The following is a 22,494-nucleotide window of genomic DNA, read 5'->3' as shown; positions in this document are numbered from 1 at the left end:
CCTTCTTGGTTTGTTAGGACAAGGTCCAGCAGCACACCTCTCCACATTGACTATTGACTCTTCCATTACCTGTGTCAAGAAGTTTTCATCAATGACCTGTAGGAACCTCCTGGGCTGTGTGCGCTTAGCTGTCTTCCCAGCAGATGTCAGGGTGATTCAAGTTCCCCATGAGAACCACGGCATGTGATTGTGAGGCCCCTTCCAGCTGTCTGTAGAAAGCCTCACCAACTTACTCCTTCTGATCAAGTGTGCTGTAGTAAATACCCACAATGGCCCCCTTGTTAGCCTGTCCCTTAATTTTTACCCATAAGCTCTCAATTTGTTCTTCATCCCTCTCTAGGCAGTGTTTGATAGATTCAAGTTGCTCTCTCAAATAAAGTGCAACTCCTCCACCTTGCCTTGCTGGCCTGTCTTTCCAAAAAGTACACAGCCTCCTAAGACATTTTAGTCATGTGAACTGTCCCACCACATCTCAGTAATTGCAATGAGATCATAGTGCTGCGAACACACATAGACCTCTCATTCTTCCTATTTATTCCCCATGCTATGTGCATTGGTGTACAGGCACTTCAGAGAAGCAATCAAGCATGTGGGTTGCTCATGAGGAAAGATCCACCGCAGTCACACATATCCATGAGGTGGTTGGTCTTCTGGTTCTCATCTTGGTAGGCAGCTAAGGAATACTTGTTGCTGCTCTGGCTGGCCTGCCTCATTGCCAGCTGGATGTGATGGTGTGAGCATCACCACATTGGACTTCATTCCCCTAAGCTCATCAGTGTAAAGCCCACCTCACAAAGTTGGCCAGACTACTGCCAAAGATTCTCTTGCCTCTTCTAGACAGATGGATTCCATCCCTCCCTATCAGGTTATAGTCATAAAAGAATGACCCACAGTCATAAAAGCCAAAACCCTCACAACAGCACCAGCCTTGAAGCCAGGAGCTGATGTGCATTATATGTCTATTTCTGGCTGCCCCCTTTCCTCCAGCTGGCAGAATGGGGGAAAGGATGACTTGGGCACAAATATTCTTCACTTGCATACGCAGGGTGATTCTGCCCAGGTTCTGGCTTGCAGTGTCATTTGTGACCACATGAAAGAGTAGCAGTGGACAGTAGTCTCTGCTCTTGGCAAGTTGTGAAGCCCTCTCAGTAACGTTATACCTCTTGTGACTCCCCGTCGGAGGGGAGATAGGTGCTCCAGTGAGCCAGCCACTACGAGCATCTTTTGTTTCTTTTATGGTATCCACTGTGTGTGGCTGGTACAGTTTCTCCTTGCAGACCTTGCTTGTTGGCATCTATAGTTGGTAAAGCTTCATATCTGTTTTTGGTTGAGATGCTGGAGGGTGGAGACTGAGGTGGAACTCTGCTTTTGCAGGTCGCTAGGGTCCAAGACACCTCATTCTCAGTGGTGTCTGCTACGTTCTCAGTAGTGTCCGCTACAGGAGCACGGTTCTGGAACCACCTATCTCCATCTCAGCTCCTTTAATACTGCATGGCCTTTTAACTGTTTCCTGCAACTCAGCCATCTGACGCATCAGATCATCAACCTGTGCACACCTTGTGCAGGCACTTGCCTTTTCTCCAGGAGAAGGGCTTGGGCACTTGTTGCAACCTACTGCTTGTACTGAAGTCTCCTTCCTTAGCAGCTCCATCTTGGCTGGAAACATGAGACAATTTGGGCATTCCCTGCAGGAGCAGTTTTAAACTCTGAGGCAAATGCCTGCCATTATGGGAAAGGTCTGGAGCACTATCCTGGGCTGGGGACCTATGAGCAGCCCGCAGTGCCTCCTTGCACAAAGTGCTATGCCCATCTGCTCGCCCTGGTTGCAGTGCTCCCTAGGACTGTTTAAATCTCGCAGAGTTGATGGTGTTCGCTTCTAAGTCAGCATTAATGGAACGCTGCACCCTTCTGCTTATATCGTCTTATACTAGTTTAGAATTGGCCTGGGTGTCCCTCAATAGCATTAAACATGGAAGAGTAATCAGAACTCAAATGTGATCGTAAATGACCTAAAGTTTCAATTATTCACCAGTTTCCTGCCTTTTGCAGACATTCACCTTCACAAACGGGAAATTCAGTAAGTGTCAGAAATGAGCTCTGGAGGACTCTGGTGACTGGGAAAAGGGAAATGGGAAACATCGCACCCACTTTTAGAAAGGGCAGAAACAACAACCCTGAGAACTACCAACCTGTCAGCCTCACCTGTGTGCCTGGCAAGATCATGGAACAGATCCTCCTAGAAGCTCTGCTAAGGCACATGGAGGACAGGGAGGTGACTCAAGACAACCAGAAAAGCTTCACCAAGGGCAAGTCCTGCCTATGGCCTTCTGTGATGGAGTAACTACATCAGTGGACAAAGGGCGGGCTACAGATGTTGTCTATCTGGACTAGATGACCTGTGAAGGTCCTTTCCAACTCAAATTATTCTACGATTCTGTGAAGCTGGTGGCACCTCTACTTTAATAAAGGGCAAAAACACCAGGGAGAGAGTGGTATAAGGAACACAAGGTCAGACAAGTAGAAAATGTTTTGTGAGTGAACAGGCATACTCCTGAAAGGACTGAGGCCCATGGAAGGCCCACGCTGGAGCAGAGGAAGAAATGAGCAAGAAGGAAGGAGCAGCGGGGAGAAATCTCAGTGACCTGACCCCAACGCTCTGCACTGTTCACTGCCTCACTGAAGGGACCAAGTGCCATTTAAGTGCAGGAGAGGGATAAGAGCTGCTTGGATTGAATTTGTGCCTGGGAAAGGGGTAGGTAGGTGCTATATATGTATTTTGTGTCCCAATGCCTGAGTCAGTAATATTTATGCTAATTAGTAACTAATCAAGTCTTGTTTGCCCTCAAAAGTACCAAGGGTAAGCCATTTCCCTATCTTTATTTTGACTCAGGAGTTTTCTTCCTCCCATTTCTTCTATTTTCTTCCCAGTCCAACTAAAGAAGAAGAAATGAGTGAGCGATCAAAACCCCACATTAGTAAAGTTACCAGAATTACACAAGGCCGCAAGCAGATGTCAAAATATAGTTGCAACACAACAAAATACTTTACTGGTAGCCACAATTTAGCTGTTTGGATTTAAATAAAGCCGTTTAACTATAAAAATCTTATTAAAAATTGTGACTAATGCAAGAAAGTGTTACTAGAGTTTAGTTGCATTTCTGAGCTAGGAGATGAAAATCCACTTATTTACTTCCTCCTGGGAAAAAAAAAAAATCAAGAATTCCCTTTTGGAATCAAAACTTTCTATTAAACAATCTTTTTATTTTCCAGTATTCAAAAACTACTAATGGAGTAATTATTGATTTTCAAGAATACAACACATTGAATATCTTTATAAAAAATCAACAAATTACAAGTAGCAGTGCTATCTCCTTCCAAGCCTCATCTTCCCCAGCAGGCTTCCCAGCCCTTCTGGCTGTCACTGTCATACCTGGTTACCTGAGTATTTGTTTTCTAATAAAGACCTTTCAAAGAGACAACTTACTTCAGGTGCAGGTTAAACACACAAAAGCAATACTTCTTTTCTTACTATAATGGAATGGGAACCTTAATGATAACAAATTTGGGAAGACTTGGCAGTTAAGTACATTACAAGTATGACAGAAACATTTAATTTCCAACTTTTGAATTAATTGCAATCAATTATGTTAATCAATATTTAGTTTGAGAATTCAACTATGCCAAACCGCAGAGTTACACTCTGTAACTTATGCCAGCTGACGAATGTGATTTGCAATGAATTTCTCACAAATGTGGTAAATTCCAGCCACTAGAGGTGCCATACTAAAGAAGTAATTTTGTTACACAAATTCAGTATTTCTAAATACTTCCAAGTTATGTAGACTGTATTTACCCAGGTATGTAGGATGATGCCAGGTCTTCTTTAACCAGCTGCAAGTTAATACTAAAGCTTCTTGGATGAACAGCAGAGGAGTCAAAGAGTTCAACAGATAAGATGTTATTATCTAAAATTTCTGAGAATAAATAATATAAACATAATTAGTGCTGATCAATGACAGTAAAAAGATTATGGTTTTGAAGACACAGCAAATGGTACTAATATACACAATTTTGTAAAATTAAATTTAGAAAATAATTGATTCTGAGCATCAACAGTATGGAGAGGCTTAGCTTTGCACATACCTATAAAATTAACTTAAATACATCAGCAATTACAAAATATTTTGTACAAAATAACTGCTATACGTAATTTCGTTTATTAGATAAGCTTCCAAATGACTATTCCATAGTTGTTGAAAAATAACTAGCTGCATATTAAGAACAAATGGTATTGAGAAAAACCCTACTAAGACATATGTGTGTTATGTGAACTTTTTTTTCCCCTATGTTTTAGAGCAGCAGCGATCATACTCCCAACCAGCAAAAAACTCAAGAAGAGTCAAGGATAGCCAGTATTTTGGAAACAAGCATTTGTTAACAGATCAGGATATTTATATCACATAATGCTGGTTTGGTCTGTAACAGAAGACATAAACAGTGTTTTCCAGAAGTTGTATTTGTTGTGTCTCCTCAAATTAGTTCATGTTTAGATATATTTGTGACAGGTAGCCTGATGTGAAAATGAACCTAAGTACTTCAAACAAATATTATACTATTTAAAATATGAAAATGCATCTTTCTACATTTGAGTTAATTTAATACTATTTAAATGTAAATTAATACATCTTGATAACTTACCAACAACTAAACACAGCATAAGTTTATCTTTAGTCATTTCTTCAAATCTTTCTTTCGCTTTTCTGTTCCACTCACTTTCCCCTTTATAAGGCCCAATGAAAGCCAGCCTGCACCTGAATGCCTAAAGAATAATTCAAATTATGTGTCTACCACCACATATGAAGACCATCCCATTACAGCCAAATCATAGCTTTTGCTTTGCACTCAAGCAGGGCTGCAAAACCTTGGTTCTGGTTCCACATTACCATTATTTGATTTAAGATGATCCCCTCCCCCCATCAGCAGCTGAGCATGAACTTCAAATACAGATACATTCTTGCTAGAAACAGAGCTTACTTCTCCTGGCCTCCCTTTATGATGGGGCAGAGACCCGGCTGCAGAGATGAGGAGAGATTACTGCAGAGAGGTGATAAAGCTTCCATCATATTTTGCTTATCATGATGTAATAACCCAAGCCTGAAGCACCAAAGATTAACACGACTATACCAATATAGAAGTCTGAAGGACTAAAGACAGAGATATGAGATGACCACAGCACCTATGTCAGAAAATTCCTGCCAGAATTTTGAAAGTTATTAATTAGCAGACATAAAAAAAAGAGAGACCCAGAAAATCAGATGAGATTAAGTACTTTGATTAAAAGAATTTTTGTTTGGCATCTTTATTGCAAACTTTAGTGGCTACACTATGATTCAATTTTAAATTAACTGCAAATGTTATAGTTTCCTCCTTCTTGTTCACTGGGCCAAAAGAAAGAAGAATTAACACATGGGGGGGAAAATTAAGGAAAGGAAATAAAGACAACAGAAATACCAATGTTTTGTGCAGATATTCTTAAGATACAGGCAGTGCTCAGGAATAAGAAAATCAGACTGACTGACAGGTTTAAAAAACAAAAACACTAAAAGACAGGGCTGTGGATGACAAAACCAACAGTACATTAAGCACCACTCATTCCAGGTCATGATTTCTGCACCACCGAAGTCCATTAAAATGTCTGCAAACTGTATTAACGGGCTGAAAATAAGCCCAACTTCTAACAGCCTAATTCAAAACTCTTCAACAATAAACATGCATTTGAGGCACTGCAGTATGTGATCATGTGTGCAGACTTGCTAATGCTTACATGCACAACCAACCTTACCTTCCTAATGCTCCATTTTGCAATCTTGCGTTCATTTATGTTTCAAAGAATTTTAAATCCTTCATTTCTTTTTTTTTTAAATAGAAAAGATTTGAACCCATAGCAACACATAAGCAGACTAAGGCCTGCTGATCTTTTTATTACTTTCATTAAAACTAATAGCAACAAGAAGCTGTCATTTCTTACACAAACGTCAAGTGTAAACACCTTGCCAGCATGTTTCACAATAATCTATATATGGTATAAGAATGATGGGATTTGAGAATAACTGATAGGTTCAAGTTTTTTTAGGCGATTCCCTGGTGGTCATATATCCATCTGCATCCATAGCTCTTCAGCCCCTTCTCCTTCATGTTCCAAGCGAGGAGGCCCAGTACTACGTGCTCAAGAGATGACTAATTCCTGACAGATTTTTCTGAGGATTTATATTTGGTCAATAACAAGCAATCAGTTGGAATGATGGGATAACACACATCGAAAATCCCAAACCCCTTATTTATGAGCTGTTCTGATCTGACGGATTAAGACATTGCAACTGCAAGAACATTTTGTCATTTTCAAAATGTTTCCTCTCCCTTGCTGTCAAAAAAAAAAGCTCAATTATTCTGGCTGAAACTTTCCCCACAAACATCTGCTCAAAATATAAACAAATCCTATTTTCGGTAAAAGATGCTGGCCAACCTTAGTTAAATTAATCATTGCTTCTAGCGCCTACAACTAGCTAAAAAACCCCTATCAACACACAAAGATTTAAGGTTTAGCATAACTCTAGTTGGCAACTGGAATTATTGAACGAACAGGTGAAGAAAAAGAATTATTTTCTACTTATGTGTGCTTTTTATTTGACAAAAATATTTTGCCATTTCCTTTCTGACTCAGTTTTTCTCATCAGAAGCAGGAAACTCCTACAGTCTCTAAAGTTAGCAAAGCATCAAACTTTAAATGCCATAAACCAAACAAAAATATAATTTTAAAAAGATACCATACTGGGTCATCATTTGAAAATGAAGGAATGAAAAAATTAATCTGGCTCACTATGGACTAAAAGAAGGTATTTGAATTAAACACATACAAAACCTATATATACCTCCTCACTGAAAGGTAACATTAGATTTCATTTAAAAGTGAATTATATAAAAAGTCTTTTCAATATGCACCCAAACATATTAAATAAGTCATATCATAAACCCACGTGAAAAGGAACCTGCTTAACATTTATTTCAGAAAGTCAACAACCTTCACTTTCCTCCTCCATCCACTGACATTCTATTATTTTTGAGTATTTTATCCAAGCAAGCACTAATTTACCTTTTCTGGAATGCTCAAAAACTCCTTCTTTACTCTGTGTATATCTTTAAGAGTTAAGTTATCAATGTTGCCAAAGTCAACATGTTTTACCATAACTTCTTCACGACTTGGCAGCCCTTCAAGAAAAACAACCCAAGTTATTAAAACAAAAAAATGAATATCTGATACAGGTTAAAGCACCAGGATTTGAGAGCAAAATGCACATTTATACCATATAATCATTAAAATACCACATTTTCATATGTTAAGAACCAGCTCTTTCAGGTTCCTGAAATGACAGATTTAGCATGTTGGTCCCCTTCCATCTAACAACTTTCTGAGATGCTGGCACATTAAACAGATGCCAAGTAGACATGTCAGCACACAGGTATCCTACACTGCTCACAGAGGCAACACAGAGGTCAGCACCAGGACACCCCCACCCCTTTCACAATTTCTATGGGGAATTATTAACCCACACTAGTTACACTCACAGGTTGGCTATAAAAGACAAACCTGTATTTCAAACTGTAACAGTAAAGTAAGTGAAACATTAAATATATAACGAAATTTCAGTAAAGTACAGAAAATGAAGTATACTACTTCTATTAAAAAATACATGTATAAACTACTCCATTAATATCAAAATATGATATGCATTAGTACTACTGACTTTCTGAACCTCTTAGTGTAAGAATGCCTAGTAAAAATCATGTCTGTTAGTATTCATTTTCAGTGTGTGACTCTGCTCTAGTGCCACGTCTGATTTTGCAACCTAGCATTAGGGTGAAAGAATCAATACTTCACCTATCATCTGTGCTCTGTACCAATTCCCATCACTCTGTTTTGCAATACACGCCTGACCTTCAACAGGGCAGACAATTTTCAGGTTTTTCTCATCCTCATGTTTATATTCTTCCTGAATTTTCTTTGGAAGATCTAAAGAATCCAGGTTCTCTCTCTAAAATAAGAAAAACAAAACATACATACACACCATTTTTTTTTAATGGTAATTTTACTCTTTTAAGGAACATTTTTTCCAGTACTGTACTCCCTAGTGTTCCCCTTCCAAATTAAACAATGGTTGTGAACATGTAAAGTGAATTAAAGAGCCTAACAATTGTTAAATATTACCCTGTTCAATGACCACCCAAAAGAGTAAAACACTACAAATTCACATAGCAATTAACCACATCGCAAAACCAGAAAAAAAAAGTATCAGAAGACAAAGAAAGGGCTACAGATGCTGTCTATCTGGACTTCTGTAAGGCCTTTGACACAGTCCTCGACAACATCCTTCTCTCTAAATCTGAGAGATATGGATTTGATGAGTGGGCTGCTCAGTGGATGAGGAACTAGCTGGCTGGTCACACCCAGAAAGTAGTGGTCAATGGCACAATGTCTGGAGGGACACTGGTAACAAGCGGTGTCCCACAGGGTCTATACTGGGACCAGTACTGTTTCAGATTTTCATAAGTGACATAGACAGTGGGATGGAGTGCACCCTCTGCAAGTTCATGGGCGACATCAAGCTGAGTGGTGCAGCTGACACGCCTAAGGGACAGGATGCCATCCAGAGGGACCTGAACAAGGTCAAGAAGTGGGCCCATGTGAACCTCATGATGTTCAACAAGGCTAAGTGCAAGGTCCTGCACACGGGCCAGGGCAACCTACATGTCAATACAGGCTGGGGGATGAAGGGATTGAGAGCAGCCCTATGGAGAAGGACTCGGGGGTACTGGTGGATGGAAAATTGGACATGAGCCAGCAATGTGCCCTTGCAGCCCAGAAGGCCAATTGCATCAAAAGCAGCGTGGCCAGCAGGTGGAGGGAGGTGATTCTGCCCCTCTGCTCTGGTGAGACCCCACCTGGAGTCCTGTGTCCAGCTCTGGAGCCTCAGTACAGGAAAGATATGGACCTGTTGGAGAGGGGCCAGAGAAGCCACAGAAATTATCAAAGGGCTGGAACAGCTCTGCTGTAAGGACAGGCTGAAAGAGTTGAGGTTGTTCAGCCTGGAGAACAGAAGGCTCCGGGGAGACCCTACTGTGGCCTTTCAGTACTTAAAAGGGACATATAAGAAAGACAGGGACGGACTTTTTAGCAGGGCCTGTTGCAACAGGACAAGGGGTAATGGTTTTAAACTAAAGTAGGGGAGATTCAGGCCAGACATGAGTTAAAAAGTTTTTACAATGAGGGTAGTAAAATACTGGCCCAGGTTGCCCAGAGATTTGGCAGATGCCCCATCCCTGGAGACATTCCAGGCCAGGCTGGATGAGGCTCTGAGCAACCTGATCTGGTTGAAGATGTCCCTGCTCGCTGCAGGGGGTTGGACTGGATGAGCTTTGAAGGTCCCTTCCAGCTCAAACTGTTACATGATTCTATGATAAAAATGTTTACAGGAATTGCTAAAATTCCAGAAAGTTATTTATCCAGGATTAATCTAAGATTGAAGGAATTAATCTAATCTATTAATTCTAGGAATGCTAAAACTGGTAACAAGTGACAGAAGTTAACCAAAGTTTTACTTATTTAATTTGGACTAAAAGTAGCTCAAAATTCAAATGTTTCTTCAGAGTTTTACTTAAATAGAGGTTATTTCTACACTTACCAGCTGGAGATAGAAATCACTTGGGCTATTAATGTGACAAACTACAACAGAAATGACTTCTCTTTCCTGTGGAATCTTAGGTGGACTATACTGCAGGACGGTATTATTTCCTGACTCACTGGGAAGCTGTGATCTAAACCTAAGGTAAACAAAATGAAATTTTGAATTAATTCTGTTAAAATTAAGTGAGAAGGAACCTTTTTATATTAAAATGTCAAGATTCCCACAAAAAATGCAAAATGGTCTTATAAAAATAACTTGATTCATAGTTGTATGAATAGCTTGAACTTTCTTTCTTGCAGTTGGTGCAGCCAATTCTCGATAATGCTGCTTCCGTCACAAATGTTAACATATGAAGAATGACATATGGCAGCTGGCTCCTAAAAAGACTTTGGTATTTGGGATGCAGTAGCACACACTTAAATTGTTTTTAAAAATAAAGTACAAGTCTAGAATCCACTACATTGATAAAAGCATTCTCTTTCAGATTTCCTTTTCCTCACTTATGAGAAAAAGCAACGACCTGAAGAACACACATGTAGGATCTATCACTGTTCACACCACCATCACTAGTTATGCTCAAATATAACTCCATGATATTTGAGAATTCATGTCGGTCAGGTGAAGTCCCTGGTGACTGGGAAAAGGGAAACATTGCACTCATTTTTAAAAAGGGTAGAAACAAGGACCCCAGGAACTACTGACCTGCCAGCCTCGCCTGTGTGCCTGGGAAGATCATGGAACAGATCCTCCTAGCTCTGCTAAGGCACACGGAGGACAGGGAGGTGACTCGAGACAGGCAGCATGGCTTCACCAAGTGTAAGTCCTGCCTGACCGACCTAGCGGTCTTCTACAATGGACTAACTACATCAGTGGACAAAGAAAGTGCTATTCGGACTCATGTAAAGTTTTTGACATGGTCCCCCACAACATCCTTCTCTCTAAATTGGAGAGATGCGCATTTGATGGGTGGACTCTTCGGTGGATGAGGAAATGTCTGGATGGTCACACCCACAGAGTAGTGAACAATGGCACAATGTCTGGATGGACACTGGTAACAAGTGGTGTCCCTCAGGGGTCTGTACTGGGACCAGACCTTTGAAGGTCCTTTCCAACCCAAACTATTCTGTTTCTATGACTCTATGATAAAGAAGTCCTTTCTCTGCATGCAAGAAAATGAACCATAATTTCCTACAGATGTGCATGCCATACCCCTGGACTGCATGCCGCCTGCCTGGACGCCTTCCTGTGTAACCTCATCTAGGTGTTCCTGCTCTGGCAGGGGGATTGGACTGGATGATCTTTCAAGGTCCCTTCCAATCCCTAACATTCTGTATACTCTCGTACCCAAACAACAAACTTTGTTGTTTGGCTTTCTCTGTTTCCTGCTTCTTCCACAAGTCCCACCAAAGCAGCTCTCTGCTGTTCTAATGCCATCAAACTCCCCCTCCTTATGACCTACAGTTGTTTCTCCTATTCATTCTGCTACATGCATCACATCATGTGGCTGTCACATCACTGTCACATCAAACTGCTACAAGGCTGATTTCTATATGTTTTTCTGTCTGTTACAGACACTAAGGGCTTCTCCTTTCAACCCCTTGTTATTCAAACTTGTACAGAAATCTAAATTCTGTCGTTTTCGACAATAAAGTTCATTACCCAAATAAAGCCCTGACTAGTGCAAATGAGTATGGCACAGTGTTAATTAGTGAAGGTGAAAAAAAGAAATCAACATATATTGCTGAAGATTAATACACCACACATTTATATACTAAACACTGCAAAAACAACCTGTTTGGTAAACTTCACTTTGGAAGTCTTATGCTGTCATTTACAGCGTAAGAGCACAAACTAAAGGAAAATACATACCTTGCCAAGTCTAAAAAAACTAATGCATCCTTGAGAGACACTGGCATGTTATTGTTTGTTTTATTAAATGGAGGCTTTTTCAAATCCACAATGAGAACACCATCCTCTTCTCTAAATATTGTCATTAAAACAACTTTATTATTTACCATTCCTAAGAATTTTGTCTTTGCTTCCTCTCCCCAACCTTCACTCTGTGTTAGGAAGAAAGAAAAAGTTAACGAAGATGTCAGAGAATGTTAAAACAAAAAATACAATTAGTAATTAAAATAAAAGCAGGAGCGAGGAAGGGAGTGTAGTCACATTTTAACAGACGAAATACTGAATACACTGTTAGGCTGCGTAGTCCACACACATGACAGCACTAAACAGTATTTTTCTATGATGGATTTGTGTTTTTAACTGTACAAAACTGAGCCAGATCAAAGTGCTGCACTTTCCATCACATTTCTTTTAAAGATTCAAGATTTCATCCTCTGATTCTTTTGCTAAGTAAATTAGAATTGTTACACAGTTTCATCTCCTGACTTACATTTCTGCTCTCCCAATTCATTTGAAAGTTTATTGATATCTTGGTCCATTTACACTTCATCTTTCCTGACATTTTATCTACCTTGAAAAAGCCAGTCTGAATTTATTTCTCTTGGATCAAGTTAATGCAGTTCTCATTTGATACTGCAAATCTGTGCTTTTTAGGTACGATAAAAACGAAAGCAAATACAAGGAAGGCATTTCAGCTACATCTGTGAATATTGTTTCAGATCTTTTCTATTTAAAGCTCTTTCAGACAACATCAGACTGGTAAAAAAAAAAAAAAGAAACAAAAACAACCAACCTAACCAACAGTTATACTGTCAGAAATGCACAGCAGCATTGGACATAGTTTATTCTTATGTGAATGCTGCAAAAATAAAGCCTAATAAATAACTATCAAACAAAAGAATGCTGCAATATATGTCCTTTTTGTAAGGAAACAGAACGATAGTACTTAATTTACTGTTATACTGAAAGACAACAGACAACACTTTTCAATATGTGGCAAAAAATTTAAGTATTATAATAAAGGACTGAAAAGATTCTCCCTTTGTTCTGTTGGGATGATTTTTGAAAGTTATTACTTGCATAAAATTAAACAGTCATGAAGTAAGAATATCAGTTCTGCAATTTGTTTTTAAATTTGACAAAGAACACATCTACAGTGAGAGTAGTGAGATTTGAACCTCAAATATGTATTTGTAAACCCAGAGGCTTTTTAAGACAGATTGCTATACGCTTTTGTTTCCTTTTCAAAGAAAGCAATGCAACCCACCTTTTTCCAAGAGATGATTCAATTTTTTAAAAGAATAAAACATACCCTGTACTCTTGAGTTTCATTCTGTGTATACTGGAATAATATTACCGTAAATTATGTATTTTAGTTATCATAAATCATGGGAAGAAAAAAAAAACCTCCTGAAATAGTACAAACAACTTTTACTTACTGCATTTTTGGGAACAACATCCTTCAATGAGCACCGTACTGCTAAAGGAGGAACAGCTGCAAGTTCTACCTCAATATGCTGACTGGGCTTCCGTACAAACAAAGAAAAGTCATCTGTTTCAATAGTTTGCAGAGTAGCAGGTTCAGGCCTTTCAGCAGGAACATATCTATTGTCAATGGGAATAAAACCAGTACTAGCTTATAAGAAAAGCAAAAACGCCCAATGCGAAAAGCACCCCAAACTGAACCCCAGACTTAAGCTAAAGGTGACTGTTGCAATAATTGGCACAATGTCATGTCATTGAAACGAAACTAGAAAGCCTCACTGAAATGCATTTTTGTTGAACACAGAGGAAATGTGTTTTCTTTTGCAATGCAAGTCTAACTTTAACATTTTAATGGGTGAGGGCTTATACACTTGTGTACTTAAATAGGCTGCCACTCTTCCTGTGGGAAATATATACAGAACATGAGTGCCATTTAGATACCGAGTCATCTGCTTGTGTGAAGCTGATGGAGGACTTGTTTCTTAGCAGTGATCAGCGTGAGCAACAACAGTCAAGGACAACAACTGCAGACAAAAACCTCTCTCTGTAAACATACCCTGAGGAAGTTAGAACTACAGAGCTCCCAAAATCAATCAGGAATACTTCCAGCAGTGCAATATCACAAACTTTGTATCTTACAGGACGACAAGGCTTCCTGTTATTTTTACTTTTCAGCGGAATTAGTTTAGTGATAGTTCCACGGCACCACATTCCAGTTTCCTTACTCTTAATAAAAGCTCTAGCCCCTACATAGAAGCAAATAAAGAAAAGAACGATTAAATTAAATATTTGTAAGGATTTCATACTGGAAGAATTATTACAGTTCTGCATGATATTCTACTGTTGTCTATCTTCCACAGATAGTAAAAGCACTACTCCTAAAACAGACACAAAGACATAAAAACTTTGTGCTGACAGCCACCAGAACTTTTCTCCTCACATTCACTTTCACAGTGTCTGTAAGGCTAGGAGATGTTTGTCTTGCATTAACAAGTCATTTCTGGCAAACCTTCCATACATCTTAGTGAAGTGCCAAAAAAAACACTGACATTGAGGGTTGTTACGGACTTTTTATGAGTTTTATAAACACTTTCTGCAAGTGAGTGACACTGTCAATAGGCAGGCTAGAAAATAATTTTAGTGATTTACCAATGCATTATTGTCTTTCCTTTTTACTTCCAGAATGGTTTCTATCTAGAAAGTTAATTTAAAAAAAAAACAACCAACACACATATATCCACTCAAAAGTAATGTTGCTTGCATGAAAGAAAGCTGATTTACTGAAGTAACAAAAGAACTAGGCTGGTCATTAAAATCACTATCCTGAAAAAGAACTACGCGTTAACAATCACCGCCTAATGCTTGAAAACATCACATTTACAGCCAGGTGTTTCAACTGCTGGTTAGTCTAAGCATGCAATTTGTTGAGGCTGAGAAGAACTGCAGAGCTTTTTTATTTCTGGAGTTTTCATTTATGTGATTTAATAAAAGTCCACATATGTTTGCCAAAAAGCATTAATTGTAGATTTCAGAACATATAAGGACTGTCTGCTATGTAAAGGGAGGGGAGAAGAAGGGGAAAAAAAAATTATACTAAGGAAGACCTACTGCAAGATAGCATTTTAAGCTAATATGACCTTCAGAAATTAATAATTTACCTAGTTCCAAAACATCTGAAGATAAGAGATACGAACTCTTACTACAACAAAGTGTTTTCAGTTTCTTCTCCAAAACTGCTGCTTCTTTCATCTGCGAGTATCTCCGAATATAGAAGTGGCATGGATTTATAACATGGCTTACAAACACTAGCTCTGTTGAACCTGAGTAAGACAAAACAGATATCAAGTAAGACTTACAGAGTAAGACTCCAACAGATATTATTATACATGTGATTAGTTTATGCTGCATTAATCATAACATTACCTTGAATGGTTTTTAATCAGACAAGTCTGCTCATGCTTGTTTCAAACTAGTTATTGTGTTTGCTGTCTGATTAGAACCACTCTTTTGAACGACCTTCCTTAAGCTACCCTGCAAAAGAAAAGGCTGTCTGCTTACAAAGTGGTCACCTAAATTTAAGTAGGTAACTCAGAGTTTGTATATCCTCTATTTAACAGAGAAATAGGGAATTTCTATAGAGCAAATGAGACAGATTAAGACTCCTACCTCTATGAACAGGTATGCCAAATACTTTTGTATAGTTATTCAGTGGTAATGCATGAAAATCAAGAAAAGGCCTAAAGCCAGCCAAGATATGACCCCTATATAAGACAGGACTTCTAAGCATCCAAATCCTTTGCACTGCAGCTACCTCCCTTGACTCCATTCACTTTCTGAAGCTACTCACCAAAGGTGCTGGATGGGCCAGAAGGTTTTAGAAGCCCAGTAATTCAATTCCTACAGGAGTATTTTACACCACAAAACTTCCTGCAAAGAGTGGACAGCATCATCTAGACGCAATGTCACTAGGATGGCTGATCAGGGCACAGGAAACAGACAGGATTTGCAGCATTCTAGAGCCCTGCCCTGTCTGTACACATCTCTGAACTACAACTGATCATGGGCAAAAAGTGGTACCAAGCTTCTGGCATTTGAAACATTCTGAGCATGCACACAGAACTGTACTTGGAAGTTTAGGAAATGCAGTGTCCAGAGCAGATGCAAGAGCACTCTTGGATACTTCCAGTAGACAAGATGCTATCGGAGTAAAAAAGTCTGAATGACTTGAAAGAGTTCAGCTACAGGTACATTAACTCTTCGGGATCACCCCGGTCATCATTTCCGACGACGAGATAAGTCTGCTAGCTCCTCTGAAGTAGAGCAGGAAAAGCAGGTATTAACAGCACTTCACTGGATCAGCAGAGGCCGATACCTCCAGTCAAAAAAACAACAGGAGCTGGGCCAGTTCTGGATCACTAGGGCCAGATGAATTCAGAGGAGATGTCTTTAAGTTGTTTGAAAATGTTCCTTAAACTAAATGCAAACAAAAAATTCCAACAAACCACAGCTGCCTGAAAAGGATTTGAAAAAAATATTAACTATTATTTGTCTGATAACTAACCCTACTAGCAGGAAAGAATGAAAAACTCATTATATCAAGTTTCAAACTATGCTTCCCATAATCCAAGAATATACAGTATTGCACAGAACACACCTTTTAGCATATTCCCAATAAAAACAATCACATCAAGTTAATTCTATGATAATTTAATCTCTTAAAATCTTGTTCTCCTAGTGTATACTCAAACTTAGGAGTCTGAAAGGCTCAAATGTCACATACCTGTTACAGTTGTGACATGTTTCTCTCTCTATACAAATTCTTTTATGTCTACTAAAGGGTGAGCACACAGTACACTAACTTCAGTATAGCCATTAGGAGATTTTCTCTGCTAATTATTTATTTGCACAGAATTGGTTGCGGACTTAAAATGCTAAAATTCCCTAATACTCTGTCAAGTCCCATTGAGAGCAGCCACTGAGTGCACAAGTTATTGAGAAGAGCATGTTTATATGGCTCTAGAGAGTTAAAACCAAACCAATAAAACCAAAACCAAGAAACCAACCAACATAAAAAACCCCAACTAAAATACCAAAACCGCTCCAAACAAAACAAAAAAATTTCCTTAATCTCTTTTCTTTGCTAGTATTACTTTGTGTCCTAGACTAAAGCACATCTTGTTGCAGCAGTATTTTCCCGCTTCTTCCCGTCAACTTCTTAGCTCAGTTTCTTTCTTCTCCAATACTGGTATCTTGACTCTTCAACTTTTATTACCATTTACACTCAGCAACAAATGAAGCTCGAAGCACCACACAAACTGTACCTACAGAATTTTTGAGCTAAGTAACCTATTTCCTGAAATTACTCTCAGTTTTGTACATTTATACATTCACTCATAATTCAGAAAAAATAAACATAGGGGGAGAAAAAGACAACAGTTCAAAATCCAGTACTGACCTAAGAAATGGGACACACTGTTCAGTTACCATTATGTCAATTATCTGCCAGGTGTTGAGAAATACTGCCAATGTTTAGTTTCTGAAAGCTGCCTGGGACTGCTGTATTGCAACTTCCAACTAAGTGATTTTACGGCAAATCTTAAAAAGACAGTATAGCCTTTACGTTAGCAAGCAGAGCAGACCAGGGAGTGTTTTTGCAGAGCAAAACTGTTGGTGCTAAGACTTACATCTGCACTGTAAGCACCTCCCAGTCTAGTTTTAGCTGAAAGGAAATTGATTTATGTACCCAAGCCTGCTCTTACCTGTGAGAAAATACACACCAACTAGATACGGTCAGGAGATCTCTTTCCTAGATCATTCCTGATCTCAACTAGAACGCTAACGTGTCCAACCCTCCAACAAATTCCAGTGTCTGCTCTCACTATTTAGAGGATGGGTCTCTGACTGAAAACAAAACCATTTACCAGATAGGAAAACCACTAACCAGCTTTGTGTTGAAAAGGTGTTTCCTTGTTGAAGAGTTTCTTCCTCTGTTCATCAGTGTGACATTCTGTGGGAAACTCTGTTTGGTTTTTAGGAGAAAAGTTTATTGAATTAGGTTAGTTAAGTATTTATACACATGCAGTAAAGCAGCACACAAAGTAAGGAAAAATTACATGTATTGTTAGAGTACTGTGAAGGCAAAAATCTCCTGTGACTGAAACAGATGCACACAAAGTGGCTTTGTACACACGGCCAGTCCACAGGCTAATTCCAAGATACCAAAACTATAATTAAAATTCTTAGATTCAAGACATGCAAAATTCATGTAACACTTCAGTTTGAAGGAATTTTGTTCTGACAAGAGGTTGTGAGGTCCACTGAGATTCTGGAATATGTTTAGACAGTCATACTGAAGCTCTGAAATTCACTTCACCTCTATTACAGTTACAGGCTACCACAATTACTCTCTCAAACGATCCCTACCGCCCCCCTTATCCTCCCCAAGCATTATTAATCATAGGGATTTTCTAGGTATGTTACAGAGGTAAAGCACTCTGAAGTTAAGCATATTAATTATATAATTATGTAATACTGTGTGATGCATCTACCCCTCCATTATCTAATTGGAATTTCCATGTTCCACCTTGTTCCCAATGCCTTCAGTCCTATCCCAACAGTCATTTTCAGTTCTGCAGCATCAAACCTGGAGACTGGTCTCCACATTCAGTCTCATAAGAGCCTAACAGTGGAGAAGAATCGTTTCCTGGACCTGTTAGCTACACACTTACAAATACAGTCGCAAGGTAAAGAACCTAAATCTTATTGCTAGTTAACATAGGACAATGTCGTGGAAGAAGATTCAGGAAGCTGAGGGAACTGCCAGAAAAGCATCCTCCAGAAGTCAATATCAGAAACCTCGAGGGGGACTGTAATAACTAAGAGCCAAAAAGAGTCATCCATGCAGACACAGGAACTTAGGACACCTCTTTGAGACAGCCTGAGAGAAAGTTTTCACTAAGCTTAGTTCAATCAGGACAGAAAAGAAAGGATGATAGCTCAAAGGAAGGCAAAGTGAAATACGGACATCATTAAAGAATTCATATGAGCTGAGACTAACTAAAAATACACAACATAATACAAAACACATAATAACATGCTCAACAATGGAACATTTAAAGCATCGGGTACTAAGAAACTTACTTTCTAGGTCATCTTCAAATATTTCTTCTATTATGACATCAGGGCTGGATGGAGACTTGGGTAAAGCAGGAATACTCTGCTGACACAGCATAGGAAGTGCTTCTTGATCTTGAGTATTTTTCACTTCTTTGTGAACACTGAGTTTATTTGCAAGAGCATTTATTTTACTTTCTCTGTTAAGTGCTAGAGACATATTCTCTACAGATGACTGAGTATCACAGCTTAGCACTTCTTTGTCATCAAGGGTAAGAGTGTGTTGTCCATTATCTTCACTATATTTGGGAAAATATTTATTTGTAGACAGATTAGCATAATCCAGTCTGTTTCAGAAAAGCACGAGTCACAGCAGAGGTTTTATTAAGAACATATCACTACATTAAGAAAACAACCCATTAAGGGCTGGTTTAAACAACCTGTTTTTGAATATCAAGACAACAAAAACAGTAACATGACTTCTGAAACCTAATAAGTATTGGCACATATTCTTGGGCACAGCTCAGTACAAGAACTACTCATTTAAATGATCAGAGACCACAGGTACAAATACAAACTATTGGAAAGAAATGTTAATAATGTGATAGACAGTTCATGTTAAGAACAAAAGGCATGTCAGATGTTTTCACACTACCCGTTAGTCTTCCCTGTAACGTGCAGGATTTTCAAGCATTATAGCACGCAATAAGCCTTTTCTAACATAATCAGTGCTAACTACAACGGCTCTAAACGCAACTCCATTCCGTCAAGTTTTATTTTCAAAGACTGTGGGGAAAAATGAATGGGACTAATAAAATAAAAACAATTGTAATTTTAAAAATAAGGGGTTTTTTTCTACTGCAAGTTCATCTTAAGCAATTTCTTTCGGCATTTGGCACAATCGGTATTTAGACCGTGAAGTGGAAATACTATACATTTCAATATTTGCTGCTGATTTTAGAGATTTATTTACTCTTCTATGAAGTAATTTTCATATGCTGAAATGATAAACATCTACTATGAATATGTAAACCTGGTGCTTAGGGACATTGTTTAGTGGTGAACTTGGCAGTGTTAGGTTTATGGTTGGACCTGATGATCCTAAAGGTCTACTCCAACCTAAATGATTCAATGATTGTATCATTAAATACCGGCCAAAGCTAAAAAGCACACAGCATAAAAAGAATCTTGGTAACTTAAGTGATACAGTGAAATATAGCTGGGTGAAACACAAGTAAAACTGAAATGTGAGAACTCCAACAGTAACTGGATTAACTGGAATGCTGACTGAAATACCAGCATCTGAAGTTTTGCTGTGTTTCCTTATACTCTTAGAAACCCAGAAGCATATACGGATTTTTTTTTTTAATTTAATCTCCAATACGTATTTAACCACTATAAGAACAGCTATATTACTGTACCTACCCTCTTTATTAAAAAAAAAATACTTACTTCCCTGTTGTTCCCCATTCAATCTTGCCCAGATTTTTTAACAAAGGTGTAATCTCATCAGTGTTTAGGGAGAACCTCGAGACAAGAGACATTACAGAGGGTGACATGAATACCTAAATCACTTCGACACTTTGGGATATACAATACTTTTCAGCACAATATTATTCATGGAGGGGCAAAATAAGAGGCTAATTACCTACTCCAGTTTCATTCTTTCATTCCTATTAACAACAAACTGGGTTGCTCAATTATCTTCACATTTGTACTTAAAAACTCTTGCCTTTTGCTTTCTGTCTCATGCATGGAGTACTCCAACATTCACTGAGTTTTCACACCTATACCCAGTTTAGTTCAACAAATTATTCTGCAAGGAGAAAATTAATTCTCCAACAGCCTTGAAGAACAAAATGGTAACTGAAGTCCAAAATGTACATTCTTTTTGTTCCCTTTATTGTTACACTAATAAACAGCTGTTTCCTTTACTGATGAAAGCTAGCAAAATATCTGTAGTACTTTACGGTTAGGCTAACAGAACTGTAAATATAACTTAATCAAATCCTTAGCTTTGCTGTCCAATCATAATAAACAATTTGTGAAAACCGAAGCGCAGCAGTACTGAAGAGCCTATCTTTTCTTCTTCCCCCTGCCTCTCCAGGAATGTATCCACCCTTCAATCTACAGTATCCTACGCCCACAGAACGTACCTCAATTCCCATGTACTGCCTAGCTGTGATTTTTTCCACCTTTGATGTTATTTTAGACTGGCATCAGCATGCAAGGCCTTCATACTCATCTTTTATCAGATCTCCTTTTCCCGTTTTGTTCAAGTTCTTGTAAGGTCTTCCAATGCAAACAAATTTCATTTGGTCACATTCTAGTTTTTTCTAGTTTGGGAGAGTTTGCCACTGCGCATTTAAATAGCCTTCTCTGAAATACTCATTCACCAATGACATTGTCTTCAAAATAGGCCCTACGTACTAAGTTGGTAAGTTTACTAAAATATTATTTTAAAGATTACTTTATCCATATTGTAATGATTCAACTAACATATGACAGCAGCCATCACAATGTTTGTCAAGCACTGCAACAGGCTGCCCAGGGAAGCGATTTGAGTTGTCATTCCTCGAAGAATTTGACTCCATAGAGAAATGCGGTTGTTCAGCCTGGACAAGGGTCTGGAGAGACCTTATTGCAGCCTTTCAATACTTACAGAGGTCTCCAAGAAAAACAGAGACAGACATTTTAGCTCCAGCCTTATGACCAAGCTGCACAGGGTCAGCTGTATCTCAGCCGTGGCACAATTACTTGATTATTTCTGGTATAGAAATTATATTTGCCATTTCCAGTGGGGGCAACATGATAACTGGGATATTACCCAAATATCATCTTGGACATTAAAGTCTCTCCTGAAGATTAGAAACTGATTCAATTTTTAAAAAACAATTAAGCCCTTATTTACTCAAATTATTTCTACTTATAAGGAAAGAAGAGGAAGTTTAGAAGTGGCAGATGTCTGCCAAGGATTCTTTAAATGCATGTTTGTTTACATTACAGCAAATTGCACTTGCTTTCTCCCTGATGGCTCAAATGAAGGCCACTGTGCATTGTTAGTGATGAGTTTATACACATCTGAACTAGTAGTTTTTCAGTAAAAGGCAAGTGAGGCAGCTCAATTTCTGCTATTTAACTGCTATAGGAACAGTTTATATAATTAAGAAAACCAGTTCATCCATTTACCCCTCAATATACCTCCAGCTCCAGTCATTTACCTTGGACATATTTCTTCCTTCAAACTGTTGACTCTTGAGACCTCAGTGTCAACTGACAACTTTAAATTACAAATAACCTGAAATTAAGAAGCACAGTCTCAGCTTCTAATATACAAAAACCTATTATCTACAACATGATAAAGCCAGAGTATGACATCTTTAGTTTTACAGAAAAAAAAGCCCAAGAGTTTACTGGTTAACAGCCAACAGCCCGTTCTCAACTACGTCATCTTACATTGCTCAGACCTAACGGTTGGGGATTTTGTAATGTTAGTATGTAAACAGAAGCAAGAGTTGGATTTTCCTTTTGTATAAACAGCTACTGAGAAGGTGACTTCCAAGTAAGAAGGCAGGACAGCAGCGGCTGCCAGCTCCCTGAAGTCACGCTGGGGAAGACAGAGGCAAAGAACAGGAAGAAAAATGAGGTATCAGGTTTCTTTTCTGGGTCAGATGAAGACTTAAGTTTCTTCATATGGAAAACAACTGGGTGCAGGCAACATGCCAATCTAAAAATCACACTACTTCAA

The 22,494-nt window shown here is 38.7% G+C and overlaps 1 protein-coding gene across 6 annotated transcripts in view; it reads right to left on the bottom strand.

Annotated features, from left to right (window-relative positions):
• RNF17 (ring finger protein 17) overlaps positions 1-22,494 on the bottom strand; it is a 51,665-nt gene that overhangs the window by 19,649 nt on the left and 9,522 nt on the right. For all 6 annotated transcript variants that reach the window (XR_010650917.2, XR_010650918.2, XM_065831302.2 and 3 more), the window contains exons 10-22: positions 21,968-22,044; positions 20,199-20,273; positions 18,774-19,045; positions 17,575-17,652; positions 14,792-14,953; positions 13,690-13,879; positions 13,088-13,253; positions 11,610-11,800; positions 9,738-9,876; positions 7,937-8,090; positions 7,151-7,266; positions 4,699-4,819; positions 3,854-3,974 (exon numbers count right to left, since the gene is read on the bottom strand). Coding sequence is in view for 4 of the 6 variants with exons in the window: in XM_065831302.2 (XP_065687374.2) it covers positions 3,854-3,974; positions 4,699-4,819; positions 7,151-7,266; positions 7,937-8,090; positions 9,738-9,876; positions 11,610-11,800; positions 13,088-13,253; positions 13,690-13,879; positions 14,792-14,953; positions 17,575-17,652; positions 18,774-19,045; positions 20,199-20,273; positions 21,968-22,044 (1,862 nt within the window). In the remaining 2 variants the exon portion in view is untranslated. The remainder of the gene's footprint in view (positions 1-3,853; positions 3,975-4,698; positions 4,820-7,150; positions 7,267-7,936; positions 8,091-9,737; positions 9,877-11,609; positions 11,801-13,087; positions 13,254-13,689; positions 13,880-14,791; positions 14,954-17,574; positions 17,653-18,773; positions 19,046-20,198; positions 20,274-21,967; positions 22,045-22,494) is intronic.

This window comes from Patagioenas fasciata, chromosome 1 (genome assembly GCF_037038585.1).
Source record: "Patagioenas fasciata isolate bPatFas1 chromosome 1, bPatFas1.hap1, whole genome shotgun sequence".
NCBI classification, from domain to species: Eukaryota; Metazoa; Chordata; class Aves; order Columbiformes; family Columbidae; genus Patagioenas; species Patagioenas fasciata.
Note: the sequence above shows the minus strand (reverse complement) of the source record. Positions and strands in the feature narration are given on the sequence as shown.